General features: G+C 45.3%; 1 protein-coding gene across 3 annotated transcripts in view; it reads left to right on the top strand.

Annotated features, from left to right (window-relative positions):
• The window catches only part of LOC124622155 (semaphorin-2A-like), a 1,077,868-nt gene that overhangs the window by 668,335 nt on the left and 381,585 nt on the right, over positions 1 to 27,948 (top strand). Inside the window, exon 1 of one of the 3 annotated variants that reach the window (XM_047147794.1) lies at positions 23,749 to 24,105. The exons of the other annotated variants lie outside the window; for them this stretch is intronic. Coding sequence (XP_047003750.1) covers positions 23,913 to 24,105 — 193 coding nt within the window. The 5' untranslated portion in view covers positions 23,749 to 23,912. Of the gene's footprint in view, positions 1 to 23,748; positions 24,106 to 27,948 lie in introns of those variants that run through there. 3 annotated transcript variants of the gene reach the window in all.

Raw genomic sequence — 27,948 nt, 5'->3', positions numbered from 1 at the left:
TCATGTGCTTTTTCTACACGAAACCCACGACATAACTGTCTTCTAAGTACCTGTCTCTTCAGATTGATACAGTATGATCTTCTGGTGCTTCCGACCGGCTGTATTCGCCAAAATGGCCGGAATTTACGGTGAGTTTCACTTCCATCGTCATTCTTCACCAGGAGACAAACGATACGGCAGACACTCATCGAAACCTCGAGCCATTTCCATGAACTTACCTAACTAGAAACACGAGAACTGTATATTACCAAAAGGCTCTGCGTACCGCACGAGCTTCACTTCCTTCCTTTTTGATGCATTCTCTGTTGTGATTTTGTGTGATCTTTTCTCCATACCTGTGTAGTTACGGAACGCTATTTTTAGTTACAGTACACAGTCCAATATCGTATTACGAACTTTTTCTGCGTCTTTCAGGACGCCAAAACAAATGTAAAAGATGAGGCAGGTAATACAGGTCACTCAAAATATATCAGCAGAGCATGAGTATGTCAGGGTGCGCATTCCCCTACTCTAAAGAAGACAACGAGGCGATTTTTGTGACGTACGCAACGAATTTTTAACGTTTGTAGCTGCCGAATTATGACTCTGGCTTTCGGTTGTTAAATGGGTCTAGACACTTTTTTTCTTGCGGGATTGAAAAAAATCTTCGAAGAGGACTTCAGGGACGTAACATGTATGTAACTTCATCAAACAGCAAGAAGATAAAAGCGCCGCAAAGGACTGTCCCGCAATCGGAAGAAGAACCTGACAAACGTCTGCCTGTTGTACTAAACGTAAGCAAACACAAGTACGACTCGTTCTTCATTCAAAAAATGGCTCTGAGCACTATGGGACTTAACTTCTAAAGTCATCAGACCCCTAGAACCTAGAACTATTTAAACCTAACTAACCTAAGGACATCACACACATCCATGTCCTAGGCAGGATTCGAACCTGCGACCGTAGCGGTCGCCCGGTTCCAGCCTGAAGCGCCTAGAACCGCTCGGCCACACCGGCCGGCCGTTCTTCATTGTTATGGCTGTCACAACAAGTGCTACAACTATTTACCTTGAGCGCTGATATATGCTGTAAAGCCATTGTGCACTGACAATACTACACTTTGAATATCATCTGGACTTGTCGCAGCTTAGGTGTGCGTTATGCGACACTTCACGTCTTCGCGAGTCTTTAATGTTCCCATGTAGACTTTCTGCTTCCTAACTGACCGAGCCAACTACCAGTAGACGTCCTGTTAAACAGACGTGTGATTATCTGTGCGGAATAAGCGGGACATTCGACATGTTGGTATCCCATGCATTGGCCACTGCGATGTCTTCCAGTAACAGCCATTCACCATGCCACATGTCCACTCCACTGCACCTCATTCTCTCTACCATAACAACCACGTTTTCCACTCGAGTCTCTCCTAGATCCATTTACATGTTTCACTTTTCCTCCTAAAAATTCCCAACTTGTATCTCTCCAAATCTTGGTGATAGTGCAACAATAAACTTGAGCTAGCACGTGTTCTGATAGTACACTGACACATGTTCACCACTGTTTACTGCAGATATTATAAAATCTGCATACACATCTTTGTGACCAACGCATACGCTTGAAAAAGTGTTTTTGTTTTGTTTCGGGAGAGCCATCTGTTACATGTGACGAAAATGTCATACGACATTGTTGGCTGGGATACCCTACAGGATGGGTTCATTCCCCTGGCGGAAAGTGTTCTTCGTCCGCACACATACTGTACTACCAGGTGAACCGGTATGAAATGAGCGTTAAGATACAAATGTGTCGATAGGGAACATTTGTTGTGAACGAGCCTTAATTTTTTTTGTTTGGTGGGTATGACATCTGTCAAAGATATTTAGTATACATCATGGAACAAACAACATCATTTGTTTGTTAACAATGTCGTATTTTGTACCAGAAAATGATGATTTGCGGAAAGCATTAATTTTTTTGTTTTAATTTGAAAAAAAAAATGCTGCAGAGTCTCATCGAATGCTTGTCGAGGCATATGGTGATCATGCTCTATCAGAAGCAACATGCAAAAGATGGTTTCAACGGTTCAGAAATAATGATTTTGATGTAAGAAATGAAGTACGTGGAAGACCACCAAAAAAGTTCGAAGACGCCGAATTGCAAGCAATATTGCATGAAGATGATACTTTGAGTCAGAAGCAAATGGCAGCAATGCTAAATGTTGCACAACAAACAATTTCTGACCGTTTGAAAGCTATGGGAAAGATCAAAAAGTGTGGAAAATGGGTTCCACATGAATTGAATGAGAGAGAGATTGGAAAACCGAAAACCATTTGTCAAATTTTGCTTCGAAGACATGAAAGAAAATCAATTTTGCAGCGAATTGTTACTGGCGATGAAAAATGGATTTATTTTAAGAATCCTGAACGGGAAAAATCATGGGTTAATCAGGGACAACCATCAACATCGACTGCAAAACCAGATCGATTCGGCAAGAAGACAATGTTCTGCGTTTGGTGGGATCAGAAAGGTGTGGTGTATCATGAGCTTCTAAAACCCGGTGAAACTGTGAATACTAATCGCTACAGACAACAAATGATCAATTTGAACTATGCATTGATCCAAAAAAGACCAGAATGGGCCACAAGACGTGGCAAAGTAATTTTTTTACACGACAATGCACCTGCACAAAAAGCAAAACTGGTTCAGGATACAATCAAAACACTTGGCTGGGAGCTGCTACCCCACCCGCCGTATTCACCAGACTTGGCCCCTTCCGACTACCATTTGTTTTCATCAATGGGACACGCATTGGCTGAGGAACACTTCGATTCCTACGAAGAAGTCGAAAATTGGGTGTCTGTCTGGTTTGCCTCAAAAGATGAACATTTCTATTGGCGCGGTGTCCACAAATTGCCAGAAAGGTGGTGAAAATGTATAGAAAGCAATGGTCAGTACTTTGAATAAAATGTTTTTACTTTTCAATTCAAAATTAGTGTTTCATTTTCACAAAAAAACGCTCATTTCATACCGGTACACCTGGTATATATCGGCGCCTTTCCTTGCGGATGTCTGAGAAGTGTCTTGTACGTGTATTTGCGAAAGTGAGTGTAATTAATACGTGTATACGCGAGCCCTGTATACAGTGCAGTGTACTGCTGTTTTAGTATGAGAGGATGAAAGCTGGTGCCGACACAGCCTACACCTCTCGGACTCCGATTTTAGCGTCCCTTTCCAACGGACGGATCGAGAAAAGTGTCACATGTCCTCACTTCAAGATATATTGTGGAGAGTTTCGGAATTTAATCCAGGACAGTCGTGCAAAGACTAGTTATCAGGAACTTTACGGCACCACCTCTCCTTCCGTTGCCGGCCAAATACTGGTAGTGAAATTTTCATCCACCACCAGGACTGGAATGGGCTTACTCCCCGAATCAATCGCTAGGTCATTAAGTGTGTGCTACCTCAGCTACGGAGTACTCTAGTTACTTTTCTGAAAGCTGATATATAGCAAAACGAAGACAGATAACAGTTACTGTATCACTGGGCTTAAACAATCAAACGAAGAAAAATGTGTGCGACGAAGCTGTATTGCTTCTGGTAATCACGTAACCATTCTAAGATATCATAATAGTAGAGTTACTTTAGTTCTTATTATATTAAAATCATCTAGAAAGTGTCTTACGAGGCAAGGAACAATTGGAGGAACTATGCCCTTTCTTTCTGCGCCATATTAGTCAGCCAGACAAATACATGGAAATCTACAATTTAACGCGAACTACGAATCAAAGGGCACCTTGGCATTCCTCTCATACACACAAGTCATTGCCAGAGGCGAAAGGAGTAATAAGGGAAAATAAAAACAACAGAACCAACAGAACCATTTGGGACCTGAAGTCAAAATCTTCGGATTTGTTGTCTGACACCCTGCCAAATGTCAAGACACTTTCACTTTGTATTTAACTGATTCAAATACGACGTAGAGTTCTTTAAATAACACAGTTTTATATTGTCAGTTACAGGATTACAGGCGAGCGGAGCAGTCTACACTCTTTGAGATAGGTCACGGAATAGATAGACGGACGAAAGAGATTCTCGAATACAGCATTTTATAAACCACAAGCAGCTCTTCTGCCCTTAAACATCCTTGCTATCTACTGTAGAAATGGAGTATCAGCACCGGCGTCTAAAGTTTATAAGGGCGCATATTTCTCTATGATTGTCGGCAGAGCAATGCTGCTAGAAGCCCCGGGGCGTTCTTTGGTCGTCGTAGAATGAACGCCCCTGCATACTTCTCCCAGTGTTGTTAAGAAACATTCTCCGCCCTTATTCTATTTACTTTGCTGGTGGAATGTCGAGATGCCAGTACCATGGCACGAATTCTTGGAATTCGGATTCCTCTCTTGCTCAGACTGAAACAAAGCTACGTCGCTGGAGGAAATATATCCCGACATCGTGCCGTCTGTTCCAGTGACTGGCATAGAAGGCGTTACAGACGCCTGGGTGTTCGCCCAAGACGGATGATCTCTTCCCAAGAATGCGTGACGAACAGTGCTGCTAGCTGAAGTTAGGGCACAAATGTCTTTTACTTCCACAATGAACGCGCGAGGACAGAATGAATATTTACACATACAGAGTTAATAGCTCTTCACTCAATGGAAACAAATTTAACGAGAGTGCTTAGAAAATGTAGTCCATCAACAAAGGAGGTGGCTTACAAAACACTCGTTCGACCTATACTTGAGTATTGCTCATCAGTGTGGGATCCGTACCAGATCGGTCTGACGGAGGAGATAGAGAAGATCCAAAGAAGAGCGGCGCGTTTCGTCACAGGGTTATTTGGTAACCGTGATAGCGTTACGGAGATGTTTAATAAACTCAAGTGGCAGACTCTGCAAGAGAGGCGCTCTGCATCGCGGTGTAGCTTGCTCGCCAGGTTTCGAGAGGGTGCGTTTCTGGATGAGGTATCTAATATATTGCTTCCCCCTACTTATACCTCCCGAGGAGATCACGAATGTAAAATTAGAGAGATTAGAGCGCGCACGGAGGCTTTCAGACAGTCGTTCTTCCCGCGAACCATACGCGACTGGAACAGGAAAGGGAGGTAATGACAGTGGCACGTAAAGTGCCCTCCGCCACACACCGTTGGGTGGCTTGCGGAGTGTCAATGTAGATGTAGACTGTAGATGTAGATGTACTTACACTTTACTTATTTTCAAGTCTTTAACTTCTACAGCACCCCAGAACTACATATCAGAAATACTGCGCCCGATTTACGTATAACAACTACACCATCTATGCTGCTTTCAATACGAAAAGCGGTTAATGAAACCATTGCTCATAATGTTTGGAAAGGAAACTATTGTTCTAAAGAAGTGTGAGAAAACGAAAATTCCTTATTGTACGGCGTTGGGGAAAGTTGTGTTTGGGTATCAGAAACAATCCAAAGCCAAAGGCATTTGTCTACTTTTTATATGTTGTAGCAGCAGGACCAATTAACCCAATAAACTTTTGTTAGAAAAGAGATGGAAAAGGACAACGTGTAACCCATGTTACGAAGTCGTTCATCTGTAATGTTTCACAGACAAACCCGTGATAATAGACAAAGGTATCCCCCAAACGGCTAAACTTCTCTGTTGTACTCAATCACTTTGTTTCTATTGGAACTGAAAATATCCTTCGATTAAGAAAAAGATAGCTAAAAGAGGAGATTATTCTAGCACTAAATTTCGTGCAGAAAAGGAACAGATCGTCACTTATAAAGGCGATACAAAAGTTTTCTATAGAGGGAAGGTCGGACAACTACACTTATCTAACAGCCAGTCTTATATAACAACAATAACAGTGACGGTGTAAAAATGATTTGACTTCCATAAAGTGATGTATTTATTGAATTCGCCTTTGTCTTTTATTCGTGTCGGAGAAAATCAGTCATGCTAATCAATATTGTGTAAGATTCACTATGTGTGTGTATGTGTGAATTGAACAGGGGACCTACAAACGACGGAGACGCTTCGTCCCGCCGAAGCCCTCAGTGGTTCACAACTCTACAACAGACCACAGTAGTCCCCCCCCCCCCCCCCGCCCCCCCCGCCCGGAAACGTCTCATACAAGACGAGTGTAACCCCAAATGTTTGCGTGGAGTCTGTGATTGCGCAGCAATCGCCGACATAGTGTACTGAGGTGGAATAAGGGGAACCAGCCCGCATTCGCCGAGGCAGATGGAAAACCGCCGTAAAAACCATCCACAGGCTGGCCTGCACACCGGACCTCGACACTAATCCGCTGGGCAGATTCGTGCCGGGGACCGGCACGCCTTCGCGCTCGGGAAGCAGGGCGTTAGATGGTGCGGCTAGCCGGGCGGGTTAATATACGCTACAGACAGTACTCCCACTCGTTCAGTCTTCATGAAGTAAGGAGATCATGATGCGCATGAGTTACGTGATTAGATGAAGAATCCCTTGTGCTTAAGACATAGGTATACAAGTAAAAGCCGCGCGGGATTAGCCGAGCGGTCTCAGGCGCTGCAGTCATGGACTGTGCGGCTGGTCCCGGCGGAGGTTCGAGTCCTCCCTCGGGCATGGGTGTGTGTGTTTGTCCTTAGGATAATTTAGATTAAGTAGTCTGTAAGATTAGGGACTGATGACCTTAGCAGTTAAGTCCCAAAGATTTTACACACATTTGAACATACGAGTAAAACTTGCGTCGCAAATATTGCGGAAATGGAAAGTCCTTTTGATGTGCCGTTTTCACAGAAGGGATTGATAGTCAGGAACTCATAATGTTAGGCAATAAACAGACTGTAATAACACTTAGACAGTTTATTTTTTGTGCAAACATACAACTTTTAAATGGAACAAAGGTTATTGACATTAACAAACTTAAAGTAGAGTAAATTAGAATGTCAGTGATATTTGCTCCAGGGTTCTAGGGATAGTCGGTACGAGATATCGTATTTTTAAACGTTTCCAACGACAGGAGAGGGGTAAATTAATGTTCTTCCTGCTGTTGCAGTTTATCCGCACCTTAGTCCCCGCGCAGTCGCACGAGGAAGTGCCATGAGTCGGGCAACTGTCCCACGCATTCTCCGTCGAAATGGTTCCATCCCTATCTCATCTCTCTCCAAAAGAGCTGAATGGAAACGATTATGAGAATCCTGTTAACTACTGTAAATGGTCATTAAGACATGATACACCAGATGCATCACGCATCCTGTTTAATGATGAAGCCACATTTATTAGTCGTAGTCAGCTAAATCACCGGAATATGCATTATTGGTCTGTTGACAATGCCTGTTGGCTTCATCAGGCATAACTTCAGCGTCCATGGAGTGCAAACGTGTGACGTCAGATAGTGAACCATGTGCTCATAGGCCCTTTTTCCATAGACGGAACACTGGAACGCTTACAGACCATCTTCCAAGGATGCTACAAGACGTTCCTCTGTGGACTAGGCGGAACGTGTTGCCCCTAACATGATGGCAGCCAGTAGTCCACGAAGGCATCTGGCCCAGACGGTATCCCTATAAGATTATATGTTGACTATGCTACAAATATAGCACCATTCTTACCCATCATCTATCAGAGATCATTGGGACAGAGGAAAGTTCCACGAGACTGGAAGAAGGCCCAGGTCATAGCTACCTATAAAAAGGGTAGAAAATCGGATGGACAAAATTACCGGTCAATTTCACTGACATCGATTTGTTGTAGAATCATGGAACATATTTTGTGTTCAGACATAATGACCTTTCTAGACTCTGAGAAGGTCATCTGCAGAAACCAGCACTGTTTTAGGAAACAGCAGTCATGCGAGACACAACTGGTCCTCTTTGTGCGTGATATACAACAGGCTCTAAATACCAGTTCCCAGATTGATGCCATATTTCTCGACTTTCGAAAGGCATTCGACTCAGTTCTGCACTGTCGCTTGCTCCAAAAAGTGCGCGCTTCCTGTCTATCCGATGACATATGCGGTTGAATAGAAAGTTTTCTAACAGGCAGGGAGCAGTATGTCGTCCTGAAAGGGGTGACTTCAACAGAAACAAGCGTAGCTTCAGGTGTGCCCCAGGGCAGCGTAATAGGTCCGCTGCTTTTAACGATTAACATAAACAATCTGGTTGATGGTATTGACAGCGGCATTAGACTGTTTGCCGATGATGCTTTAGTCTACAGGAAAGTAGTATCACACGAAAGTTGTGAACAAATCAATGAGGATTTGCAGAAAATTAATGCGTGATGTAAGGACTGGCAGTTATCTCTCAATATTAGTAACTGTAACCTACTGCACAAGGCGAAAATCCCCATTAATGTACGAGTACAAAATAAATGCCCAGTCTTAGGAAGCGGTAACATCCGTCAAGTATCTGGCTGTGCGTATTCGAAATGATGTCAAACGGAATGATCAGATTACACAAGTATCGGGTAACGCGAACTCTAGATTGCGGTTTACTGGTAGAATCCTGAAGCGATGCAGTCCTTCAACAAAGGAAATAGCTTACAAAACGTTAGTTAGTCCAGTCTTAGAGTACTGTTCATCTGTATGGGACCCTTACCAGTTGGGTCTCATTCAAGAGATTGAGAAAGCCCAAAGAAGATTAGTGACTGGTACATTTAGCCATAGCGAGAGCGTTACAAATCTCGTAGAAAGTTTGAAGTGGGACACACTTACAGATAGACGGCGCGCTAAACGGAAGGGGCTGCTCACTAAATTCCGAAATCCCATTTTCACCGAGGATGTAGAGCATATATTATTTATTATTATCACCAACTTTCAAATCGCGCAATCATCACAAGATAAAGGAAATTAGAGCTCGTACTGAGGCGTAGTATACATGCAGCGAGGGGATATGATGCTGATACATACGTCGGTAATATTGCCGACGTCGTTGGTTACTATTTGTATCGGCACTACGTTTCACCCTTTCAACGACGTCTTCAACATACCATATCAGTATATTCACACATGGCAGGCACCAACGCTACATACACTGAAGCGCCAAAGAAACCGGTACAGGAATGCGTATTCAATTAAAGAGATATGCAAACAGGCAGAAACGACCCTGCGGTCGGCAACGCCTATATAAAACAACAAGTGTCTGCCTACAGTGGGAGGATATCAAGATTTAAGTGTCATACTCTGCGCACGGGCGATGGGACCCAGCATCTCCGAAGTAGCGATGAAGTGGGGATATCTCCGTACGACCATTTCACGAGTGTACGGTGAATACCAGGAAACCGGTAAAACATCAAATTTCCGACATAGCTGCGACCAGAAAAAGATGCTGTAAAACGGGACCTACGATGACTGAAGAGAATCGTTCAATGTGACAGGAGTGCAACCCATCCGCAGATATCTGCAGATTTCAGTGCTGGGCCATCAACAAGTGTGAGCGTGCGAACCATTCAACGAAACATCGTTAATACGAGCTTTCAGAGCGGTAGCCCCACTCGTGTACCCTTGCTGACTGCACGACACAAAGCTCTTCAAATTGTACCGAGCGGATGAACGTGTACGGGTATGGAGACAACCTCATGAATGCAAAGACCCTGTGTATCAACAGGAGACTGTTCAAGCTGGTGGAGTCTCTGCAATGGTGTGGGGCGTGTGTAGTTGGAGTGATATGGGACTCCTGATATGTCTAGAAACTACTCTGACAGGTGACATGAACGTAAGCATCCTACCTGATCACCTACATCCATTCATGTCCACTGTGCATACCAATGGATTTGAGCAATTCCAGCAGGACAATGCGACACCCCACACGTCCTGAATTCCTACAGAGTGGCTCTAGGAATACTCTTCTGAGTTTAGGCACTTTCGCTGGGGACCAAACTCCCCAGACACGAACATTATCGAGCATATCTGAAATGTCATGCCTTGCAACGTGCTGTTCAGATCAGATCTCCAGCCCCCCACCCCGTACTCTTACGGATTTACGGACTGCCCTGCAGGATTCATGGTGTCAATTCCCTCCAGCCCTACTTCAGACATTAGTTGAGTCCGTGCCATATCGTGTTGCGGCACTTCTGCTTGCTCGAGGGGTCCCTACATGATATTAGGCAGGTTTACCAGTTTCTTTGGCACTTCCGGGTAGTTGGAAATTGACACAGGTGAAAAGATACGATAATACAAGCCAAAAAGCATCAGTGTACACGGATCCGCAAGTCAGTCGGCAGCGATACAACTGCGTATGTGTTGTTATAAACCGCCTTTGACTTCAGTATGAAATATCGTCCTAATTTGTACAAATTCATTTGAAATGTAAACTTTTGTATTATGTTCCCACCTAAATGGGCACAAAGTTGACCTATGACCTACCATATCAAGAAATACAATATACTATTAACGTCAGCAAGTCACATTTACAGTTTACTGTATACTCGTGTCTATTAAAGGGGGTGTGTCAGGTGTCGGCCTCCCATTTGTAGCAATACTACATGCTTTACGAATTGATTTTAACACCCCCGGATCATCTCGTAGATCTTGAGATGACCGTACAACTAGCTACTCCAGTTGTTCAGCCGCACCACGGAGAGTACATACTTCTCAGTTTAGAGGCATGCGGGTCGTTTTTTTTTTTTTAAATTCTTTATTCAGTCGTTATAATTATACAAGTTAACCTACTACTTAAATACATTAGTAGGTCATAATTCCAACTATTAACAATTGACAATTCTGTAGCTTTTATTTCTAACACTACAGGTTAATACTACAATTCCTTCACCACTACCTTCCGGAGTGGCCGAGCGGTTCTAGGCGCTACATTCCGGAGCCGCGCGACCGCTACGGTCGCAGGTTCGAATCCTGCCTCGAGCATGGATGTGTATGATGTCTTTAGGTTAGTTAGGTTTAAGTAGTTCTAAGTTCTATGGGACTGATGAGCTCAGATGTTAAGTCCCATAGCGCTCAGAGCCATTTGAACCATTTTTGAACCTTCACCACTATGGGGACTAATCTACTGTTATTTATTATGCATGTTGTTTATGATGATTGAATTATATCTTCCTCTACAACTGTTAGACTAGGGTACTACTTTTGGTATGTGACTGTGAGTACTCTACCTGCAGCGTTACAGGTGTGCCAGTAGAAACAAACCTAATTTTTAAACTTTGAACATAGCCGCTAAGGTTCAGTGACCGTGTCAGAATTATATTGGAACAAATAAGCCCTCGGTCACAAATATTAAGTCTAAATTGACCTGGTTCGACGCTACTATGAGCGTCGTCTTCAGAATTAAACTAACTGTTCTATAACATATTAGGTATATTGTACATTAATAAAATTAAAGTTTGTACTGACTGGAAAAGATGCAGTACTTACAAGTCACATATTAAAAAAGATCTAAGCCGGAAAGGCGACGTCATGAACAGTTATGAGATGGCGAGCCGCTAAGGGCTGCTCGTACTGTTGCAACCCTTGTTCACAGTAGCCTTGTTCATAGTAGCGTCGAAACATGGTCAATTTTGACTTAATATTTGTGACCGAGTGCTTATTTGTTCCAATATAAACCTAATTTTGCTGGCCTTTCCCGCCGAGCTAACCCCAGTGAGAGTGCCCCTGGCACTGGGCTGGCCGATGACCTTTTCGCTACAGTTCTATAATAGTCTTCTATACTAGTCTTTACGACGCGGGTCGTTTGCGTACCCATATTTACTGGGTTGTTTCTACTTTTACCATAGTCCACTTTCACTTCTGTCACCTTCCACTGTTAATTATGATACACGCCGAATACGCAGGCCACCAAAAAGATGCCTTTATTTGGGAGGCTCATACCGTGCAACGAGCGACACGGAAAGTAAGCAGTTATAAAGGAGCCATAGTTTCTATGCAGCGATGTGTTGAATCTGTAAGAAGTAAGGACGGCCGAAATTGCCCTTGACAGCTCTCGAGCCGCACAAAGTTAGTTAAACGCCGCCTCTGCAGCAGCGCTTTTATTTGCGATGAAAGCGGAGTGGTTCGCTCCTTTTCGGGAGGCGCCGCTCGGAAGAGCGCGAAGGCGGCCCGCGCCCTGCGGTCGCCCGCGGCAGCCGACTGCCTGCCTGCCAATGCAGTTCCCGCGCCCTTTGCTGTGGCTGGCTGCTGCGCGCTGGGCCCGGCCCTTTGAGGACTCGCCTGCAGAGTGGGGAGGCCGTCCTCACGCAGGTGCCAAGGCGCCGCTCCGCCTCACAACGCGCCCAAATCGATCAATAATAACTGCCGCTACCGCCGCGCGGCCGTCGCCCGCCTGCAGAGACAAAGCTGATTGCGGGGACGTGACTTACACGGCGCGCCACTCCGGCTCAAAGGCCTCCTCGCGCGCTACAAGAACTGACGCAATCGCCGCTTGCTTCCGACTTCGTCTTTGGAGACCCAGTCCACATGCAACTGTTTCCCTCCTCTGGAGAAAAAGCCACCCTCTTCACCGTCACAGCCACTCTTCGCTTCGCTCCCAGTAGTCCAAACACTTCTAGTTTTCACACTGATACGACGGGCGGACGTCAAGTTTTAACTGTCACTTCATAACTTAAGGTTACGTGTTTTTAATTTTTTGTTTGCTTCCAGTTTCAAGTCTACAGTTATGCTACACAGTGAAGCTCCCGCGCCTTTGTCCCGTATGACGCCTCTAGAAGAGTCGTGCCTCGGTGATTTCATTATGGTCCTGAGTTGTGTACATAGTTCCGCTTAGTCAGCGCGTACACAACTTTCCCAATAGAGCGCGCCCCGCTAAGCACAACAGCGCAGGCGTAGCGCTCGTCCGTCTCCGCACTACGAGATGGCGCTGCCTAAGAGACGGACCAAATTCTGCTTCCGCCGATCCGCGTGTTAATATGTAACGCAGTCAATGAGATTGTTGCTAACGCAGAACCTTTTCTCCTCGCAGATCACACTCGCGCAGTGATACCTGAATGCGTGAAGTATTATAACGAGTGTACAGACCTCCGATTAGTCGGTCTGCATTAGTCTGCATTTGTCTGTACCAGTCTATAGTCAAGTTTCAGTCTGCGCCTAATAAGATTATCATAGTCCTGTACATAGCCATGAAGATAAATGTATAGACACTTTGTCAAGTATCAGAGATATGTGAGAATAAGATTAATGTACCAAGACCCAAAGGAACTTCAGATTGTCAATTGTAAACAGCATCCAGAATCAAGTTACATAATATCTATGCTTTTTATTATTTTAATAAATGTGTGTGAAAATTAATTAAGTTCTGTTTAAAGTTGGTCACCGTTAATCTGCTACTCTAAGCATGCAAGTGGCATTTCTATCGTCTGACCTAACGGCAGAAGATAAACACGCCACGGTAAGACCACGAGACATATTGCTGACACTCGCCTACTTCGTTAGAGCGACAAGTCAAATAATCTGACGGTGTGTGTACCGAAGGTCTTACAGTACGCACACCACAGTGACATGGACCTGCAGGCAAGAAACGTCTCTCTTCAGAGTGATAGTAAAAACTTGGCACGCTAAAGAAGTCACTTCCAGTCCGCTGAGAGGATCGTCCTCTCCGCATCGAGTCCTCCTCGTGGACTGACGCGGTATGGCGGCCAGCCTGTATATGGAATAAAATGTTATCGGGTTTGCAACCGCGTCAATTGCTTAAAACTACACGAGCTTTCGGCCAAGCACTCCTTGGCCATTGTCAAGTGGTATGACTGCCAGTGGGCTGTTGGTGCGCCCTTATATACGCTAGCTGCCGGCTGTGACGTCAGTGGTGCCCTTGACAGTGCCATATATGGGCATGTTTTGAGTCGGCGTTCGATGTGCCCTCTTCAGCCGCGCTATCGCCGGATCCCACGCAGCGCTCAGCTGGATGCCACCGTCTCTATTCAGGGTGTTTTGCGTTAATTTTTATTTCAATAGCTTCCTTTATTAAACTGTCCCAGAAGACGTTGGTGCGAGCCACGACAGAGGTATCGTTAAATTTTATGTGGTGACCGTTTTCTAACGCACGATCACCTAACGCAGATGTCTGTAGGCGTAGGCGATAATACCTCTCATGATCTTTCCTGCGTTGTTCCACAGTGCGCACTGTTTGTCCGATGTACTTCTGGCCTCACTCACAACGTATTTCGTAGACTCCAGGTGTTCTGAGACCTACTGCGTCTTCAGCTGGTCTCAGTAATTGACGGATTTCCGTTGGAGGCCTGAAGATTGATTTGACCGACAAAGAGCAGGAAAAGAAACTTGCTTTGCTGCCATTCTGTGGCTCTGTGTCGGGCAAGATAAGCCGCCTGTTGAAAAGACACAACGTCAAATCAATCTTCAGGCCTCCAACGAAAATCCGTCAATTACTGAGGCCAGTTAAAGACGCAGTAGGTCTTAGAACACCTGGGGTCTACGAAATACTTTGTGAGTGTGGTCAACAGTACATCGGACAAACAGTGCGCACTGTGGAACAACGCAGGAAAGAAAATCAGAGGTTTTATCGCCTACGCTATCCAGAGAAATCTGCGTTAGCTGAGCATCCATTAGAAAACGGTCACCACATAAAATTGGACGATACCTCTCTGGGACAGTTTAATAAAGGAAGCTATTGAAATAAAAATTACCGCAAACACCCTGAAGGTAGAGACGGTGGCTCGCAGCTCAGCACTGCGTGGGATCCGGCGATAGTGCGGTTGAAGAGGTCACATCGAACGCCGACTCAAAACATGCCCATATATGGCACTGTCAAGGTTACCAGTGACGTCACAGCCGGCAGCTAGCGTATATAAGGGCGCACCAACAGCCCACTGGCAGTAATATCACTTGACAATGGCCAAGGAGTGCTTGGCCGAAAGCTCGTGTAGTTTTAAGCAGTTGACGCGGTTGGAAACCCGAGAACATTTTATTCAACGTTACGCCGTGAGATTCTGCATTCATACAGCCTGTATATGGTTTGTAGGTGGTTTACTACATCCCTCTAGGTAAACACCGGGTTGGTGCCAACACCTCGCCCCCCTTTTCAGTTATAAGATGCGCAACTCTTTGAGAAACTTTGTCACCAGTGATCATGTGAAGTACACTAGACGCAGACAGAAGGGGAACAAGGATTCCTCCCCCAGAGGGGAGTACCTGCCATTAGTTTCTAAATACTTTCGGGAATGGCGACCCCACCTTCATAATAGCCTATATGGCGTGGTTAGTTCTCTGCGAACTTCGGTGTTACACTAATCCCAACAATACTGGCTATATACAGTATGCTACAAAACGATATTCACACACTACGAGGAGTTATAGAGGATGTATTGAGGAAGCAATTGAGGATAGGAACCCGTGTCCAGAAACGTCATCCAACGACGCTGCAGAGCGTTGCCGATACGACAACCCCTCGGCAGCAAACTTCACTTTGTACGCTAACGGATCGTACGCGGAACGTCTCGCAATATTGTCTGCTATTCAGTGATCGCGACTGATGGCCACGATCGACACTGGAGAATAAGGAGCTAGCTGCTGCTTAGACACGCCTTGTCTCCTATGAATGTTGTTTCGGTGAATGACGGTTTCGCACAGGGGTTTCCATCCGCAGTTTATTTTCCTCCTGTAATCCCCTAAAATCTCCAACATTTTTCCGTATACAGCACAAAAATAAAATGCCGATGGAAATCAGTATCGGGAACTGTCATCCAACGACGCAACAGAGAATCGCATTCATAGAAGACAAGGCCTGTCCGTAGAGCAGCTAGCTTTATCTTCACCATTGTCGATCGGGGGAATCAGACACGATCACTGAATAAAAAGCAGCATAGTGAGACGTTCCGCCTATGTCCCTACAGCGTAAAAAGCCACGTTTACTGTCGAATGGGTGGCCTAGCAGCAGCTTCGTTAGACGACATTTCCGGACACGGGTTCCTACCCTTAATTTGTTCCGCAAGACACCCTCTGCAACCCCTTCAAGTCTGTCGGTATCGTTTCGTAACATCCCGTTTAATGCACTGGCTAGGAAGGAGGGAAGTTGAAACTTGATGATTACTTTCGTTCCATCCTCTTCCTTTTCTCATCTTTTGCAAGATAAATCTATTGTATTGAAATTACGAAAGTTGACGTGCTACATGTTTGTAGAAAATCAGTAAATGTCTAGGGGGGCGTTTCACAAGTACTATTACAGGGTTCTAGGGGCTGTAGAGTGGACTTAGTAGATATAGTTTTGATCAGAATCCATGTCCGGATATGCACCATTTGGATATAGGCACGCGGGATTAGCCGCGCGGTCTTGGGCGCTGCAGTCATGGACTGTGCGGCTGGACCCGGCGGAGGTTCGAGTCCTCCCTCGGGCACGGGTGTGCGTGTTTGTCCTTAGCATAATTCAGGTTACGTAGTGTGTAATCTTAGGGATTGATAACCTTCGCAGTTAAGTCCCATAAGATTTCACACACATTTGAACATTTTTGAACATTTGGATATAAAATAAGATTGACGATCAGATCACTTTCAAATCTGCCGCTTATCGGGACGTACACAAGCTGAGAAGAGGGTGCAGTCGTCAGTTCCTTCTTTAATTATGACACCACATACCATTTGCGGCAGACTACAACAACGGCTGCGAGAAACTGGTACGTTCGCAGTGTGACTGTGGCACTGCAGGGACGCACAGCATTCTTGACTTTGAGGCCGACGTCCTCAGCCACGTAGAAAGAACACGACGACGAGTGTTAGAAGTAATACCCATATCGTGACCTCCCGTAGAGCACACAGGTCAGAACTCATTGTAGACTCTCTGTGTGCATCGTTAAGCGGGAGTGTTCCGATCTTCAAATTTATTTCTATCCAAACAGTCAATTTCGGATATGTATTCCTTATCAAAACTACACTCCTGGAAATGGAAAAAAGAACACATTGACACCGGTGTGTCAGACCCACCATACTTGCTCCGGACACTGCGAGAGGGCTGTACAAGCAATGATCACACGCACGGCACAGCGGACACACCAGGAACCGCGGTGTTGGCCGTCGAATAGCGCTAGCTGCGCAGCATTTGTGCACCGCCGCCGTCAGTGTCGGCCAGTTTGCCGTGGCATACGGAGCTCCATCGCAGTCTTTAACACTGGTAGCATGCCGCGACAGCGTGGACGTGAACCGTATGTGCAGTTGACGGACTTTGAGCGAGGGCGTATAGTGGGCATGCGGGAGGCCGGGTGGACGTACCGCCGAATTGCTCAACACGTGGGGCGTGAGGTCTCCACAGTACATCGATGTTGTCGCCAGTGGTCGGCGGGAGGTGCACGTGCCCGTCGACCTGGGACCGGACCGCAGCGACGCACGGATGCACGCCAAGACCGTAGGATCCTACGCAGTGCCGTAGGGGACCGCACCGCCACTTCCCAGCAAATTAGGGACACAGTTGCTCCTGGGGTATCGGCGAGGACCATTCGCAACCGTCTCCATGAAGCTGGGCTACGGTCCCGCACACCGTTAGGCCGTCTTCCGCTCACGCCCCAACATCGTGCAGCCCGCCTCCAGTGGTGTCGCGACAGGCGTGAATGGAGGGACGAATGGAGACGTGTCGTCTTCAGCGATGAGAGTCGCTTATGCCTTGGTGCCAATGATGGTCGTATGCGTGTTTGGCGCCGTGCAGGTGAGCGCCACAATCAGGACTGCATACGACCGAGGCACACAGGGCCAACACCTGGCATCATGGTGTGGGGAGCGATCTCCTACACTGGCCGTACACCACTGGTGATCGCCGAGGGGACACTGAATAGTGCACGGTACATCCAAACCGTCATCGAACCCATCGTTCTACCGGCAAGGGAACTTGCTGTTCCAACAGGACAATGCACGTCCGCATGTATCCCGTGCCACCCAACGTGCTCTAGAAGGTGTAAGTCAACTACCCTGGCCAGCAAGATCTCCGGATCTGTCCCCCATTGAGCATGTTTGGGACTGGATGAAGCGTCGTCTCACGCGGTCTGCACGTCCAGGACGAACGCTGGTCCAACTGAGGCGCCAGGTGGAAATGGCATGGCAAGCCGTTCCACAGGACTACATCCAGCATCTCTACGATCGTCTCCATGGGAGAATAGCAGCCTGCATTGCTGCGAAAGGTGGATATACACTGTACTAGTGCCGACATTGTGCATGCTCTGTTGCCTGTGTCTATGTGCCTGTGGTTCTGTCAGTGTGATCATGTGATGTATCTGATCCCAGGAATGTGTCAATAAAGTTTCCCCTTCCTGGGACAATGAATTCACGGTGTTCTTATTTCAATTTCCAGGAGTGTATATCTACTAACCTCCGTCTACAACACTTAGATGCATGTTGAAGGAATTGTAAAACATCCTTTATATTTTTAATGATATGACCGGTTTCCATTCTGTGCTGATATCTTCAGATCTATAGAGTTAAGAAAAATAACGAACACTTAGGCTAAGATATACAATGCTGCGCCTACATCACATCTACAAGCAAATGTATCAGAACATACCTGATTATTCCTGCTACAGGAGTATCCATATGGTTCTATTTACGTAGTGTTACAAAACTATATCCACCTGCTTCGAGGGGTTGTAGAGGGTGTCTTGAGTAACAAATTGAGGATAGGAACCCGTGTCCAGTGACGTCATCCAACGACGACAAGAACGTCGAACTCACAGGTGCCGGCGCCTGCCGCTAGGCCAGCCCTTTGGCAGCAAACGTGACTTCGTACGCTGACGGACCGCAGTCGGAACGTCTCTCAACGTTGTTTGTTATTCGGTGATCGCGACTAAATCCCACGAACGCCAGTGGAGAAGATGGAGCTAACTGCTGCGCATACAGGCCTTGTCTCCTACGCATGCGATGCTCTGTTGCCTTGATGAATGACGGTTTCGGACACTGGTTTACATTCGCAGTTTATTTTTCTCCTGGAATGTTCTAAAATCTTCAGTGTTTTTCGGTGTACAGGAGAAAAATAGACCGCGGGTGGAAACTCGTATCCCACACAATCATCCACCGAGGCAGCGGAGTACCACATTTAAAGGAGACAAGACCTGTCTACGTAGCAAGTGACTCCGTCTTCTCAATGGCGATCGTGGCATTCAGTGGCGATTACTGAATAACAAACAACATTGCGAGACGTTCTTGCGCCAGCGTACAAAGTCATATTTGCTGTCAGAGGGGTGGCCCGTAACTTTGACGCTCTGCAGTGTTGCTTCCGGACTCGTGTTCCTATCCGCAATTTATTCCTGAAGAAACCCTCTACAAACTTCGAAGTTGGTGGGTATCGTTTTGTAACAGATCGTATATGCTTAGTACACTATATGATCCAAAGTATCCAGACATCCAGAGAAACATAAATTTTTCATATTAGGTGCATTGTACTGCCACCTACTGTCAGGTACTCCGTATTAGTGACGTCAGTAGTCATTAGACATCTTGAGAGAGCAGACTGAGGCGCTCCGCGGAACTCAAGGACTTCGAACGTCAGATGATTGGCTCTCACATGCGTCATACGTATGTACGCGAGATTTCCACACTCCCAAACATCCCTAGGTCCACTGTTTCCGATGTGATAATGAAGTGGAAACGTGAAGGGACACGTACAGCACAAAAGCGTACAGGCAGGCCGACCTTGTCGGCTGACTGACAGAGACCGCCGACAGTTGAAGAGGGTCGTAATGTCAATAGGCAGACATCTATCCAGACCATCAGACAGAAATTTCATGGTGCATCAGGATCCACTGCAAGTACTATGTCAGTTGGGCGGGAGGTGAGAAAACTTGGATTTCATGGTCGATCGGCTGCTCATAAACCACACATCACGCCGGTAAATGCCAAATGACGCCTTGCTTGGTGTAAGGATCGTAAACATTGGCCGATTGAACAGTGGAAAAACATTGTGTGGAGTGATCAATCACGGTACACAATGTGGCCATCCGATGGCAGCGTATGGTTATGGCGAATGCCCGATGAACGTCATCTGCCAGCGTGTAGTGCAAACAGTAAAATTCGGAGGCGGTGGTGTTATGGTATGATCGTGTTTTTCAGGGAGGGGCCTTGCACCCCTTGTTGTTTTGCATGACACTATCTCAGCATAGGTGTACTTTGATGTTTTAAGCACCTTCTTGTTTCCCACTGTTAAAGAGCAATATGGGGGATGGCGATTGCATCTTTCAACACGATTGAGCACCTGTTCATAGTGCACAGTCTGTGGCGGAGTGACTAGGGCCTACACGGCAGTAACATCGCTATAATGGACTGTCCTGCAAAGTCCTGGCCTGAACCTTTTAGAACACCTTTGTGATGTTTTGGAACGCCGACTTCGTGCCAGACCTCACAGACCGACTTCGATAACTCTCGTCAGTGCAGCACTCCGTGAAGAATGGGCTGCCATTCCCCAAGAAACCTGCCTGCGAGAGTGGAAGCTGTCATCAAGGCTAAGGGTGGGCCAACACTATACTGAATTCCAGCATTATCGATGGTGAGCGCCACGAACTTGTAAGTCATTTTCAGGCAGGTGTCGGGATACTTTTGATCACATTGTGTATGTCGTAGAACTACTACTACTACTTAAATAAGTATGGCTCTGAGCACTATGGGACTTAACATCGGTGGTCATCAGTCCCCTAGAACTTAGAACTACTCAAACCTAACTAACCTAAGGACATCACACACATCCATGCCCGAGGCAGGTTTCGAACCTGCGACCGTAGCAGTCGCGCGGTTCCGGACTAAGCGCCAAGAACCGCGAGACCACTGCGGCCGGCTGTCGTAGAACAATACAGTAATGTGGCAGCTTTTACATTTTTCATATAAGTCCGTAATACACTGTTCAGTTTTAAAGTACTCATACCCCCTAAAGTAGTTGACCCACGGGTTTCTATACACAACGCGGATGATACAAAAATACTGAATTTTTCTAAGACGTAACACTTTGGAAGCATACCACTTCTTGCAAATTTAAAGCTAGTTATTCATGAATAATCCGGTTTCATCCTGAAATTCACTCCGATGTACTGAATAAGATTCTTGATAACGCAATCTGGACGAGTAGTAGTACTTTGCAGATGGCGAAACTTTCGCAAGCGCAACAGCGGGGTTTAATATGAAGGATTCGTAAACCAGATTTGTAAGTTGATTACCAAATCGAAACAATGAACTTTCACCATATAATCTACTTCTTGTAGATTCAACTCGTGCAGAACACATATGTTTGTCATTTATAACCCATACAGCCCGAAAACCTATTACTCTAAGAGCTAGTTTGGTGGAGAAAGTGAGTTCCGAAGACACCATTTCTGCTACTGCACGCCTCGAAATACCGCAGTCACCGTCGAGATGGGCAAAACTTACGGAAGACAATAGCAGGAGCGCTGCATGAGTACATGTGGTTGCTCCTGTGCAGTAAGTTAGTGGAACACGTTTCCTTGAGCCAATATTAAGGATGCATGTATGTAGCTGAGGGACACGTGGTCGGAATCATAGATTAATGCCAAGTATGCGAAGAGGTAAATTCGCGAATTCCAGAAGCACTGTAAACTTGGTATAATGGTCAAGAAAGACGGCATCATCAGTTACGCTTCATGTGTGATTACACTGGATCAGATCGAACGTTTTAAGCATCCCAGATTTAAATGATGAAACCATTATCAAAACCATCGTAGGCTGTCAGTTGTATTATGCAAGATAGCTTTAGTGCACCATGTATTACAGTGTGAGTCTGTGATGGTATTACAAACTTTTAGGTAGAGAAGGGAAAATGTTTCTTGGGAGGAAGTAGTATGAACCAAAACAAGAAAAAAAGTCCAATAGGCATGGGCTCTAAGGTGCACATCTCAAGGGCTATAAGCATTTTTTTCAGAAGTTTCACAGTAGCAGAGATAACAAGTGCTCATAGCTCTTAGGGTGTGCACTGTAAACAGGTAACACACGCTAATGAACATCATTATTATTCGCACAAATTAAGCTGACACTCGGCACAGTGGCTGATGGGAACGACTGTAAATGGAAAATTGCATTTACGGTCGCTATCATCAGCCATCGCGCCGAGTGTCAACTTAGTTTGTTCGATTAGTATGCTTGCGTATTAAAATTGTTGGTAAATTACTTACATAATATGGTTGTGATGTCCGTACAGTAAGACCTTCAGTACACACACCATCAGATTATTTGACTTGTCGCTTTAACGAAGTAGGCGAGTGTCAGCAATATGTCTCGTGGTCTTATCGTGGCGTATTTATCTTCTGCCGTTAGGTCAGACGATAGAAATGCCACTTGCACGCTTAGTGTAGCAGATTGACGGTGACCAACTTTAAACAGAACTTGATTAATTTTCACACACATTTATTAAAATAATAACAAGCATAAAAATTACTTAACTTGGTTCTGGATGCTATTTACAATTGACAATCTGAAGTTCCTTTGGTATTGGTACGTTAATCTTATTCTCACATATATCTCTGATACTTGACAAAAGTGTCTAGACATTTATCTTCATGGCTATGTACAGGAATATGATAATCTTATTAGCCGCAGACTGAAACTTGACTATAGACTGGTACAGACAAATGTAGAACTCGTACAGGCTGGTACAGACTAATGCAGACTGGTACAGACAAATGTTGGCTGACTAATCGGAGGTCTCTACACTCGTTATAATACCTCGCGCGTTCATGTATCACTGCGCGAGTGTGATCCGCGAGGAGAAAAGGTTCTACGTTAGCAGCAATCTCATTGGCTGCGTTACATATTAATACGCGGATCGGCGGAAGCAGAATTTGGTCCGTCTCTATGGCAGCGCCATCTCGTAGTGCAGAGACGGACGAGCGCTGCGCCTGCGCTGTTGTGCTTAGTGGGGCGCGCTCTAGTGGGAAAGTTGTGTACGCGCTGACTACGCGGAACTATGCACACAACAATGGTCTTGCACAGCACATCCTGCTTCCAGGCACACCCTGTACAACAAGTTACGTACTTACTACCTGTATTTACATGGCCTGTTGTTATACATATAACAACAGCTGCAATATGGAAGCGTAACGATGTTCGCCAATGTGTTTTACCTGCTTACTGTTTTTTTTAATTATATTTGCCTGACATTTGAAAATGGCCAAAGGCCGAAACTGGCCACTAATGTGATATACAGGATGATTCCGTGATGATCATTTAGAGATTACAGTGAGGCTGTGGGACCCCTATATGAAGACACTAATCCCAGATATACATCCTCAAACATAGAGAATGCCAAGATAATATTATGAAGTTGTAGATTTGCCGTTATGAGTAAGCGAGAACCGTTATAAATCACTTGAAACTACGATCGCTAAGAGAGAGAGGTGGGGAGGGGGGCCTGAGAAGATTTAACAGAATGACTTATGCAGTGAATTATTGCCTAATGAAGTGCTGCATGTGAAATCCAATTCGTAATGCTGACAGTAAAGTTCTGTTTCTCGTTCTTAAATGTCGTAAAATTATAGCGAAATGAGGAGGGATTCGTCGACAGTAACAGAGAGCATTTTCGAAACGCGATGAAATATGGAAAGCGTCACAGCTGTGCAGCGTTTCGTTCCGCGAATCACTCGAAATCTACTCTGCAGGTGTGGGGAGGTGTAGCGCGGCAGTCGACTCACCTGCTACGTTGCATTTTTAAAATTCAAATTCTGGGGAAGTAGCGAACCGCCGCGTAGTAAAGCAGCGCTCGGCGCGGGCTGTTTTAAGGCGCCCATAAAACTCGCGGCCCGGGCGCACGTATCCCGCCCGCCGGACTCCTTTATTTACTTTTCTTCTCCAGTTCGCCCGATTCGGTCGCCGCCGCCGCAGCTCGGGCGCCGTCGGCAAGCTCCACTTGTTTCTCGGTCCGCGGAACAAGTGACGCGCAGTCGTACGCTGGCAGCCGCGGCGCGCGCAACAGTGAGCAGCCGTGCCCGAGCGGCGAGCAACCCTCCGCTCGCCGCGCAGCCCACGTAGTCGGTGTGCGCCATGGAGGAGCCTCCAGCCAGCTGCGCGTAACGTTAGCTGAGAGCGACACGCGTTACACTCGTCACAGTAACTTCAAAATGCATAGTTCGGCGGCGGCGATCTTCCTGCTCGTTTTCACGGGAGTAGTTGTGCCGTTGGCAGCAGTGGCACTTAAGGACCACCACCACCAGCCACGGGCTTCTGCTGGATCTGGCGGTGGCGGTGGTTGTCGTGGAGGGGACAGCGGGGGCGGCAAGGAGAAAGTACCCCGGAGGACGAGATACCGTACAGGTAAATTCGGGACTTCACTTCCTACCAAGATATGCTCTTTGGCTAAACAGCGAACGGCTTAAACTGTATGGGATAAAAGTGTTTGTACTAATAGAATGTCGTAGTTTGATCTTGTCTTAAGGGCACTGTACGAGTCTGCCATCATAATGTTACTAGTTAACGCAATCTTCCGTCTCGTACGCCTTTTTTTGTTGTTGTTGTTCCACTAAGGACTTATACATGGAATCTGATGACGTACTTCATATCGACTTTCTTTTAATGCGATTCTGATGATGACTAAGCCAAAACGTCTAAAAAAATAGAGAAGCGACCAAGACGGAAATTACACCTCTACAACATTACATTGTTTTCCTGTTCGTCGTAGGTGATGTTCTGTAAGATTACAGAACATTTATCTATGTGCAGAGTGTACGCATGTTGCAAGAAACAGGAAACTTACTTTTTGCTAAAAATATTTAGTAAACGTGATCTAGAGGCGTTGTGACTGTATCTTATGCAGTGTCACAAGTATACTGTAAGGTAAGATGTTTCACAACATTGTGTTGTATTTATATTAGAGCGATAACAACCAGTGTGAATAACTTTTTACTTCAGCAGGAAAAGGGGATCGGCGATGTCACAAAGTCGCTTCTAAAGAGTAAATGATGAGTCTTTAAAGTTGCTGAAAAATATGATTTTAAAACTGGTTTAGGACATTTTAAAAAGAAACTCTGTAACTTACTTTACATTAGAAGCAAATATATTATTGACAAGATTGTTACAGAACATAAACGAACATAAACAAATAACACGAACGGCCTATAAAGATGCCAGAAACTGATTTAGAAGCAGTTTTGCATGTCAGCACGTCTCCGTCATTTGAGAGAGTATAAAATAAAGATGGAGACTAAATTTCTGAAGAGTATTCATTTGGAAGGTACAAATAGAGTCATACCGAACTGTTAGTCGCGAATGATGGAGAAACGATGCGAAATTTGACTACAATATTATTTATTGTAGCTTAAGAACAGCTGTACTACCATTTATTGCAGAATGAGAGGCTGCATTTCCTCCAACGGCGATAAAGTTACGTATCCTTTCCATACGAAATCCATAGCCCCATAACTGTTGCAATAATGGGTTTCAGAGTGCAAAAATTTATGAGGTTCACTGCTTTAAACAACTAAATGTATGATTTCTTTCAAAGTTATTTAATTATTCGTCATGTTAACGTACATAAGTCCTTCAAATTTCATAATTACGAGGCAAGTTTCAAAATAACGTGTCCGAATAAATTTAATCGATTTCCGTCTGTCAACATCACCTAAATTTTACAATCACTTGTTCATTGTTATCTGAATGTTATTGGTACACAGCGTGAAGAAAAGAGCGCAATTTCGAAAACTAGTCTTACGCATTATTAATAGGCCGTAATATTTTTTTACCCAATCGTCTCCACATATTTATTTCTTGATTTATTGTTTTATTTGTCCTGTACAGACAAGAGGCTTCCAGTACCTTCTCACACTGTACGTGGGCTGGTGCTTAGATGAAACTTTTGTAATAATTTGTTTTATCAGTATGAAGATGAATTCCCTATTAATACCCATGAAGAAAGTAAAATGTAACACATTATTAAAATGAGGAATACACATCGATAAGTTAGGTTGTTCCTCAAATAAGGCAGGAAATACTGTGAAAGTGTTACCCTAGCAGTTCTGTGTGACAGCCAGAGATCCGTATCACTTAACTTGAGGTCAAGTTCTGTTGCTAGTGCTGTTGGAAAACGTTGGTAATTCATAGCAAAACTTCTCAGATTTTCTGTCCCCCACTTTGAAGGAAATATGATTGAGGTGATAAAACTAATTCCATTAACGTTACTGCAAAAAAAAAAAAAAGTTGTTCAAATGACTCTAAGCACTATGCGACTTAACTTCTGAGGTCGTAAGTCGCCTAGAACTTCGAACTAATTAAACCTAACTAACCTATGGACGTCACACACATCCATGTCCGAGGCAGGATTCGAACTTGCGACCGTAGCGGTCGCTCGGCTTCAGACTGTAGCGCCTAGAACCGCACGGCCACTCTGGCCGGCTCACAATTAACAGATCCTATGTTTATGAGTCCCGTATATCAGCTGACATAAAGATCTCCTTTTTTGAGCACATTCTTCATGACCATGAATACAGTTTTTTAACGAGTAGTACTATTACTAGCGGAAAGCATCATATAAGAAAGTGCTACTTGAGCTTTTCGGTATAACTATTCGACGACGGCGGTCGCACTGTGCTTTAACGGGTGACCAGATTTATGTTTCGCAGTTGTCCCTTCGCTACATTTAAAACGTTTAGCGATCTTTGCAAATTTCCGACGTACAAATATCAGATCATGCTAGTTTGCAAAGTTACTATCAGTGACCTTCCAGGCATGTGGCAGTCTTCGAGGCATGTGGCAATCTGACATCACTAACTGCCTTTTTAACAAGTCGTAGGCAAGAATAACTAAAAAGCAGTTGGAAGTTGATGGCACGGAAATGCGTAAAAATATATGCATATATTCAAATTAGATATTACTAGCAATGTGCCCCAGCTTCGCAAGAGTAGCGCTAAGTATCTACTGCGGGACGGCTTGTCTGGCGAAGTGGCGATAAATTGTATACGCAAGTACTCCTCTGGAATCAGTCTATTAGCGAAAACCCTACAGTCCTTAATTAACTTTCACTTTCAAACAGAAAAACGCGGCAGGGGACTTTAATTTATAGTACACAGTCCAGTCATATAAATGAACCACAGACTATATTCGCCGGCCGGAGTGGCCGAGCGGTTCTAGGCGCTACAGTCTGGAACCGCGCGACCGCTACGGTCGCAGGTTCGAATCCTGCCTCGGGCATGGATGTGTGTGATGTCCTTAGGTTAGTTAGGTTTAAGTAGTTCTAAGTTCTAGGGGACTGATGGCCACGGATGTTTAGTCCCATAGTGCTCAGAGCCAACCATGTCCACCCCTGCATGCTGTTTGTTTCTTCCTCGGAACGATGGCATCTGCCACCGTGACAAAGCAAAGTGTCACTCAGCTCGCAGGGCACATGTGTGGTTTGAAGAGCACCAGGATGTGGTTTACCGTACTCTTCTGGCCGCTAGACTCCCAAGATTTAAACCCAAGCGACAATCTGTGGGACCACCTCGGACGGGCAGTTCGTACCATGGATCCTCCGCCACCGAGAATCCTACCGCAGATGGCCACGGTACTGGAATCGCACGGCTCCACATCCCTGTTAGTATCTTCGAGAATCTCACTGAGGAACTTCCTGCAAGTGTGCGCTACAAAAGGTGGCTATTCAGGCTTCTGACAGATGTCACATTAATATGACTGGACCATTTATGTATAGATTCTGGTCAAGTTTCGCCGCTTTCGGAAGATACGGTGGCTGTTTGCTTTACTACTTTTCCCGCCAGATACCGCCTCCTCTGTAGATGATTAGCTCACAGCGAAAAAATGGTTCAAATGGCTCTAAGCACTATCGGACTTAACATCTGAGGTCATCAGTCCCCTAGAACTTAGAACTACTTAAACCTAACTAACCTAAGGACGTCACACACATCCATGCCCGAGGCAGGATTCGAACCTGCGACCGTAGAGGTCGCGCGGATCCAGACTGAAGCGCCTAGAATCGCTCGGCCACAGCAGCCGGCAGCTCATAGCGCCCAGCATTGCTTCGCGATGTCACTCCTAACGCTAATTACATATGGAACAGACGGCACTGAATATAATACACACTTCTCATTACTGTAACTGTAAATTATTTACACAAACCTTCGTCTTGAATCTGTCTGTTAGTGAAAACCTTATGAAAAGTCCTACAGTCGC

The sequence above is a fragment of the Schistocerca americana genome, chromosome 7, assembly GCF_021461395.2.
Source record: "Schistocerca americana isolate TAMUIC-IGC-003095 chromosome 7, iqSchAmer2.1, whole genome shotgun sequence".
NCBI lineage: Eukaryota > Metazoa > Arthropoda > Insecta > Orthoptera > Acrididae > Schistocerca > Schistocerca americana.
Note: the sequence above shows the minus strand (reverse complement) of the source record. Positions and strands in the feature narration are given on the sequence as shown.